Source organism: Phoenix dactylifera, chromosome 16, assembly GCF_051530095.1.
Source record: "Phoenix dactylifera cultivar Ajwa chromosome 16, Ajwa_hap1_PhDact_Kaust_v1.1, whole genome shotgun sequence".
Classification (NCBI taxonomy): Eukaryota; Viridiplantae; Streptophyta; class Magnoliopsida; order Arecales; family Arecaceae; genus Phoenix; species Phoenix dactylifera.
In genome coordinates, this window is record NC_143205.1 from 15017438 (window position 1) to 15026099 (window position 8662).

At 41.6% G+C, this 8662-nt stretch overlaps 1 protein-coding gene across 1 annotated transcript; it reads right to left on the reverse strand.

Moving 5' to 3' along the window:
• Nucleotides 1–2748: 2748 nt before the first annotated feature.
• On the reverse strand, nt 2749–7356 carry LOC149751138 (uncharacterized). Its single transcript, XM_089927889.1, has 2 exons — nt 6966–7356; nt 2749–6752 (listed from the first exon to the last, which is right to left on the reverse strand). The coding sequence occupies exon 2, from the start codon at nt 4781–4783 to the stop codon at nt 3185–3187; it is 1599 nt and encodes a 532-aa protein (XP_089784015.1). The 5' UTR covers nt 4784–6752; nt 6966–7356; the 3' UTR covers nt 2749–3184.
• Nucleotides 7357–8662: the final 1306 nt, after the last annotated feature.

Consider the following 8662-nt stretch of genomic DNA (forward strand, 5'->3'; position numbering starts at 1 on the left):
TCCATGGTCAAACCCATATCCACAACAGGATCTATGACTGTAACTATGCACTATATACAATAGAAGGTTTATAATACACCAAAAGGTATAAACCTCTATTTACATTATACTATACTATACTATGGAGCGGCACAGCTAGCAGGCAACCACTAATCCTGCTCCTCTCTATACAATACCTTTCCTGCAATCAAAAACATCAAACTGGGGAGTGAGTATATAAATACTCAGTGAGTGGAGTAGAGAGTACTATGCACATGAGACAAGATATAATCATGGCTCGAGGTAAAATCTCAAGATCAATAACAAGATGAACATGAACTCAACATAAAGAATATGGAGTAAATCATCAATATCAACTCATCTGAAGCATATATGGAATAATCAAGTCAACATATATGCTACTCATGAATATGTTCAACAGGTCATAGTACTGAATCATATAAATCAGGTGTCAATAGGCTGAATCATCAACAAGACAGCTATCGGGAGGTGGGTTTTACGCCCCAGGCGAACCAGCAACAACTCCCTACTGCCATATGCATACATCGAATATGACACCACACCAATATGTAAATCATCACTAGACAGCTGTCGGGAGGTGGGTTTTACGCCCCAGGCGAACCAGCAACAACTCCCCACTGTCACATGCATATGCAGGATAAGACACCATATCGATAATGTAAATGCTAGACAGCTATCGGGAGGTGGGTTTTACGCCCCAGGCGAACCAGCAACAACTCCCCACTGTCACATGCATATGCAGGATAAGATACCACACTGATCATGTAAATGCTGGCCAGTATCCAGAACAGAAATCCATCTCACATCTACATACTAAACGGCACTTCGCAGGAATTCTACATCCGCGGAAAGCCATACTGCACCTCGCGGAGTCTTACTATGCCCGGCGGCAAGCAGAATATAAGTCGTAGGACCGGCCGATCCTACGCCTAGGGCCGTGTCCCCCCCTAGGAAGGGACTGGGCTCCGCCCACCCAGAAGGCTACTATGTGCACAAAGGCCGATGTTCAACCCCATCGACTATAGGTGTCCTGCAGATACTGTCAAGCCATGCATGAATGCCATAATGCACCCTCCCAATACTCTACTAAAAGGAGCATAATTAAGACTACCACTCACTCGACTCCGACCCAATCATAAACTAACATCAGGTTTGGGAGTGAGGGGTCAAGGGTGTGCAATGCAACTCAATATACCACTGAAATGGGCTCTACAAATCTTTGAAATAGAGGAAATGAAATCAATTTACAAAAGAAGTCATTTCACAATTCAGATCCAATTTAATTACTCATAAAAGAGTATAATCAAGGCTACCACTTACAAGTCTTTGAAATAGAGGAAATAAAATCAATTTACAAAAGAAGTCATTTCACAATTCAGATCCAATTTAATTACTCATAAAGAGTATAATCAAGGTTACCACTTACAAGTCTTTGAAATAGAGGAAATGAAATCAATTTACAAAAGAAGTCATTTCACAATTCAGATCCAATTTAATTACTCATAAAGAGTATAATCAAGGCTACCACTCATAAGTCTTTGAAATAGAGGAAATGAAATCAATTTACAAAAGAAATCATTTTATAATTCAGATCCAATTTAATTACTCATAAAGAGTATAATCAAGGTTACCACTTACAAGTTTTTGAAATAGAGGAAATGAAATCAATTTACAAAAGAAATCATTTCACAATTCGGAATCAATTTGATTACTCATCAACCCCTCGTAATTCCTCTCAATGTTCCCTCAAATGCATGTACAGAATAATCAAGCATGGAGAACAAAACATAGAGGAATCTACCACAATATCAATCAATATGCACAAGTGGAATCAATTCACACTCGGCGGTATTCATGAAAATGAATTAAGGATGCTCATGGTGCAAAGTACATGACTCCCACTCACCTGTCAATCTGGCACAGCCTTGATACGCCTCCAAAAATCTACAGCTGGCAGTGGGGAACTTCTTCCTCTTGTTCCCTAGCTTCTTGCCCAACTGATACATGCATTTACAATATATTTAGTTTTGTATCAAGGGCTATAATCTACGTGCCAATTATAACATAGGGAACTTTAATTGATTCAACTCCCCTGTTCCCTAAATCTTTTCTTTTCTTTCTTCTTTTTCTTTTTAATTAATTAACTCACCATTTATGTGTATTAGGGACTCCCTTGCATGAGTACAAGGTCCCTTTTAGCTTGATCTAGGCTTAATACCCTATTATAGCATGAAATCCCCTATTTTTCACCCGGATGAACAGTAACCTGGACCGACAGCCGGTTACTTCATCCCGGGTTTGATCCACTTTTCAGACTCCAAATTTGATGAAATTTTTACCTAACATTCTACACTCATGGAGGATTCCAAAGAGATAACATGCATCATCATCGGAGGCCGTTTGACCCCCTAAATAATTCGCCGAAGTTGGGACTTCGACACAGTTTTTCCGTAGTGCCGGAAAAATTTGTTAAAATCCGATTCTTCCTCTTTTAACCACCTCTACAACCCTTATCCGACCCCTCTAGACTATATCCACCCTTTGTATAGCCTAATGTCATCAAAAGACTAGATAGGGACGGATATTTACCTTTTTCTTTTTGGAAATCGAGGTCCTTGCGTAGAGGGGAAGGAGATCTACGTTTTTTCCTTCAGCTGGAAGTGCAACCGGGATCCCTTTCCTCCTCGAATCCCTTTCCTCTTCTTCTTTCTTCTTCGTCTTCTTCTCTTTTTCCTTCTTTCTTTCCTCTCTGCGTCTCTGACTCTCCCTCTCTGTTACTCTCTCTCAGTTTCCATCCCAACGCCAGCCAACCAACTCAAAACCCTCCAATTAAGTCACATCAAAACACTATTTACCCTTTATTTAATATTATTAAATTCCCATTTTGCCCCTAACACTTCAACATATCTACTGTTATGCCATTAACTTTTGATTCCTTTCCAATTTTACCCTTACCACTTCAACGCATCTACAACTATGCCATTATCTTTTCATTCCTTCCAATTTTACCCCTCATATCAATTTTAAATGACTATTCTATCCTTTTTTATATAAAAAAAAATATTTTGGGGTTATTACATCCTCCCCCCCTTATATAAAATTCGTCCTCGAATTTAAAAGAGTAAATTACCTGATTACTCAAAGGGGTGAGTGTATTTGCTTTTCATATTCTGCTCGGTGTGGTATTGGAAATCAAATAAATTGGGAGTGTTTTACCTTCTATCTCTACCACATAGGTAGGATACACATACTTCGCTTCTATACTATCCCCTACAGATGTACTAATAGCTAAGGGAATATGCATTAATATCTTATCCTTAGCTAACTTCTTAGCAAAATAAGGGGACACAAATGAATGGGTAGCTCCAGAATCAAACAACACTCTAGCTTTAATCTTATCAATGAGGAGCATACCTGTCACAGCTGCATTCGATGCCTGTGCCTCTTGTGGATTTACCGTAAACACCCTTCCTTGCCCTCTGCCTGCTGGAGCTAATGGCTGAGATGGTCCGGCACTCTGCTGTGACGCTGGTGTCTGACCTCTGCCTCTGCCTACAGGCCCCCTACTACTAGGCCTGTCCATCTGCACAGAAGGGTAGGATGTTAAAGGCACAAACTGCTGGGTGGCACCCTGCGGGCATTCTCTGACAAAATGACCCGGCTGTCCACATCTGTAGCACACTCCCTGACCCATTCTGCATCTGCCAGGGTGCTGCTTCCCACATATGCCACACACTGGCCATGATTGAAACTTGGATTCAGTTCTGGCCATAGTGACCGGAGGACGAGGTACTGATGGTAGAAAAGTTTCTTGTGATTGACCTCTTTCCCTCCATTTCCTCTTACGTGGGGCAGGTGGAGCTGAGCGTACAGACTGCTCCGTCGGGCCCTCCGAGAGATCTACTCCCTCAGATCTACCTCTGCTGCTTTGTCCTTTCTCCACACTCATTTTCCTCTGTTCTCTTTCAGCTCTTTCCTCTTTGTTTCTGGTCTCCCACTGTTTTGCTTTATCTATCAGCCTAGACAAGGTGGGGACCTCTACTGCCAGTACTGCATTATAAAGCGGGGAAATCAGACCTCGTCTGAACCTTTCTATCCTGGCAGCTTCAGTGGGGATGATGTAAGGAGCATACTTCCCCAATCTAGTGAACTCACGAGCGTACTCAGATACGCTCATTCCGGGCATCTGCTTCAGCCTCTCAAACTGAAGAGCCCGATTCTGCCTCTCAGCCGGAGACAAGAACTCATCCATCACTGCTTGCCTGAACTCTTCCCAGGTTGGAGGATTCCTACTGTACAATCTATCCTCCACTTGTCTCTGGTACCAGTCCGAGGCATCTTCCTTCATTGTAAGCCCTACAAGTTCTATAGCTCTTGCATCAAAACAGGGCAGTCTCCGTATCATCTTTTCAGTCTCCTCCAGGAATCTCTGAGGATCTTCACCTTCTTCCCCCTTAAACTCCGGGGTTCTGAGCCTCAGAAATTCCTGTACAGTAATCCCCTCATCATCTAGAGCCCGCCTGGCCAAACTTCTTGGCACAGGTACAGGAGGTGGGATGGATACTACTGATGGGGCAGGAGATTTCCTCCGAGCAATCTGCTCCCTCAGAGCCTGATTCTCCGCCAGTAACTGTTCCATCAATGCATCTCTACTTCCTACCTCCCCTTGATCATCAACTCTCCGCCTGTCTGCAGGAGGAGATTTTTCTCTTTGGGGCTCGATATGTGTGGAACCCGCATCCAATGCTATATCTGGCTCCATCCTCCTTCCAGGACGAGCAGATCCTCTCCTTGGAGGTATTCTTTATATCTTTCTAAAAAAGTCAAAAAGAGAGGATGGTCGTTACACACTGAGTCATGATATATTTTACTGAGTTGTAAATGACTCATAAAATAACATACAGAAAAATCCTATGCTCCATAGTATAATCCTATACTTAATCCTGACTCATCCTATTGCTCTGACAGGACTCTTCTTAACCTTTGCTCTGATACCAAGCTTTGTCACGACCCCCGCCCCGTTCCCGGCGGGCCGCCGCGACGGTCCTAGGGTGCGGGTAGGCATAAGGCCACCAGCCACCGCGTAGAACCCTACTACCTATCAATCATCAATAGATCTTGAAAAATTTGGCATGATACATGCACAAAATGATCACTTTTCCTATAGTGACCTGTCAGGATTATCTCAATACATACAACACACTACCTGTCAGAGCAGCAATCACATAATCCGTCACATAATGAACCTGGACAATATATATCAATACATTATCTCAGGCATATAACTCATCTGTATAAAAATCTGGTTCCCATTCCATCCATGGTCAAACCCATATCCACAACAGGATCTATGACTGTAACTATGCACTATATACAATAGAAGGTTTATAATACACCAAAAGGTATAAACCTCTATTTACATTATACTATACTATACTATGGAGCGGCACAGCTAGCAGGCAACCACTAATCCTGCTCCTCTCTATACAATACCTTTCCTGCAATCAAAAACATCAAACTGGGGAGTGAGTATATAAATACTCAGTGAGTGGAGTAGAGAGTACTATGCACATGAGACAAGATATAATCATGGCTCGAGGTAAAATCTCAAGATCAATAACAAGATGAACATGAACTCAACATAAAGAATATGGAGTAAATCATCAATATCAACTCATCTGAAGCATATATGGAATAATCAAGTCAACATATATGCTACTCATGAATATGTTCAACAGGTCATAGTACTGAATCATATAAATCAGGTGTCAATAGGCTGAATCATCAACAAGACAGCTATCGGGAGGTGGGTTTTACGCCCCAGGCGAACCAGCAACAACTCCCTACTGCCATATGCATACATCGAATATGACACCACACCAATATGTAAATCATCACTAGACAGCTGTCGGGAGGTGGGTTTTACGCCCCAGGCGAACCAGCAACAACTCCCCACTGTCACATGCATATGCAGGATAAGACACCATATCGATAATGTAAATGCTAGACAGCTATCGGGAGGTGGGTTTTACGCCCCAGGCGAACCAGCAACAACTCCCCACTGTCACATGCATATGCAGGATAAGATACCACACTGATCATGTAAATGCTGGCCAGTATCCAGAACAGAAATCCATCTCACATCTACATACTAAACGGCACTTCGTAGGAATTCTACATCCGCGGAAAGCCATACTGCACCTCGCGGGGTCTTACTATGCCCGGCGGCAAGCAGAATATAAGTCGTAGGACCGGCCGATCCTACGCCTAGGGCCGTGTCCCCCCCTAGGAAGGGACTGGGCTCCGCCCACCCAGAAGGCTACTATGTGCACAAAGGCCGATGTTCAACCCCATCGACTATAGGTGTCCTGCAGATACTGTCAAGCCATGCATGAATGCCATAATGCACCCTCCCAATACTCTACTAAAAGGAGCATAATTAAGACTACCACTCACTCGACTCCGACCCAATCATAAACTAACATCAGGTTTGGGAGTGAGGGGTCAAGGGTGTGCAATGCAACTCAATATACCACTGAAATGGGCTCTACAAATCTTTGAAATAGAGGAAATGAAATCAATTTACAAAAGAAGTCATTTCACAATTCAGATCCAATTTAATTACTCATAAAAGAGTATAATCAAGGCTACCACTTACAAGTCTTTGAAATAGAGGAAATGAAATCAATTTACAAAAGAAGTCATTTCACAATTCAGATCCAATTTAATTACTCATAAAGAGTATAATCAAGGTTACCACTTACAAGTCTTTGAAATAGAGGAAATGAAATCAATTTACAAAAGAAGTCATTTCACAATTCAGATCCAATTTAATTACTCATAAAGAGTATAATCAAGGCTACCACTCATAAGTCTTTGAAATAGAGGAAATGAAATCAATTTACAAAAGAAATCATTTTATAATTCAGATCCAATTTAATTACTCATAAAGAGTATAATCAAGGTTACCACTTACAAGTTTTTGAAATAGAGGAAATGAAATCAATTTACAAAAGAAATCATTTCACAATTCGGAATCAATTTGATTACTCATCAACCCCTCGTAATTCCTCTCAATGTTCCCTCAAATGCATGTACAGAATAATCAAGCATGGAGAACAAAACATAGAGGAATCTACCACAATATCAATCAATATGCACAAGTGGAATCAATTCACACTCGGCGGTATTCATGAAAATGAATTAAGGATGCTCATGGTGCAAAGTACATGACTCCCACTCACCTGTCAATCTGGCACAGCCTTGATACGCCTCCAAAAATCTACAGCTGGCAGTGGGGAACTTCTTCCTCTTGTTCCCTAGCTTCTTGCCCAACTGATACATGCATTTACAATATATTTAGTTTTGTATCAAGGGCTATAATCTACGTGCCAATTATAACATAGGGAACTTTAATTGATTCAACTCCCCTGTTCCCTAAATCTTTTCTTTTCTTTCTTCTTTTTCTTTTTAATTAATTAACTCACCATTTATGTGTATTAGGGACTCCCTTGCATGAGTACAAGGTCCCTTTTAGCTTGATCTAGGCTTAATACCCTATTATAGCATGAAATCCCCTATTTTTCACCCGGATGAACAGTAATCTGGACCGACAGCCGGTTACTTCATCCCGGGTTTGATCCACTTTTCAGACTCCAAATTTGATGAAATTTTTACCTAACATTCTACACTCATGGAGGATTCCAAAGAGATAACATGCATCATCATCGGAGGCCGTTTGACCCCCTAAATAATTCGCCGAAGTTGGGACTTCGACACAGTTTTTCCGTAGTGCCGGAAAAATTTGTTAAAATCCGATTCTTCCTCTTTTAACCACCTCTACAACCCTTATCCGACCCCTCTAGACTATATCCACCCTTTGTATAGCCTAATGTCATCAAAAGACTAGATAGGGATGGATATTTACCTTTTTCTTTTTGGAAATCGAGGTCCTTGCGTAGAGGGGAAGGAGATCTACGTTTTTTCCTTCAGCTGGAAGTGCAACCGGGATCCCTTTCCTCCTCGAATCCCTTTCCTCTTCTTCTTTCTTCTTCTTCTTCTTCTCTTTTTCCTTCTTTCTTTCCTCTCTGCGTCTCTGACTCTCCCTCTCTGTTACTCTCTCTCAGTTTCCATCCCAACGCCAGCCAACCAACTCAAAACCCTCCAATTAAGTCACATCAAAACACTATTTACCCTTTGTTTAATATTATTAAATTCCCATTTTGCCCCTAACACTTCAACATATCTACTGTTATGCCATTAACTTTTGATTCCTTTCCAATTTTACCCTTACCACTTCAACGCATCTACAACTATGCCATTATCTTTTCATTCCTTCCAATTTTACCCCTCATATCAATTTTAAATGACTATTCTATCCTTTTTTATATAAAAAAAAATATTTTGGGGTTATTACAAAAACGTTAGCTGAACTTCCATTGTCAACTAGGACACGTTTTACATCAAACTTATTTACAATCATGGAGATGACCACAGCATCATCATGAGGGGTCTCAACCCCTTCTAAATCCTCATCCGAGAACGAGATGGCTTCGGAAGTGCGTGGGCGCTTCGGGGGAACTTCCTGGGCTGGCTCTCCAGCGGAGGTTCCTCCCCTAATGACATTGATGGTGCCGGCGAT

Bases quoted from the DNA above. Each gene is read 5' to 3' on its own strand.
- LOC149751138 (XM_089927889.1), bottom strand. From the start codon at position 4,783: ATGGAGCCAGATATAGCATTGGATGCGGGTTCCACACATATCGAGCCC.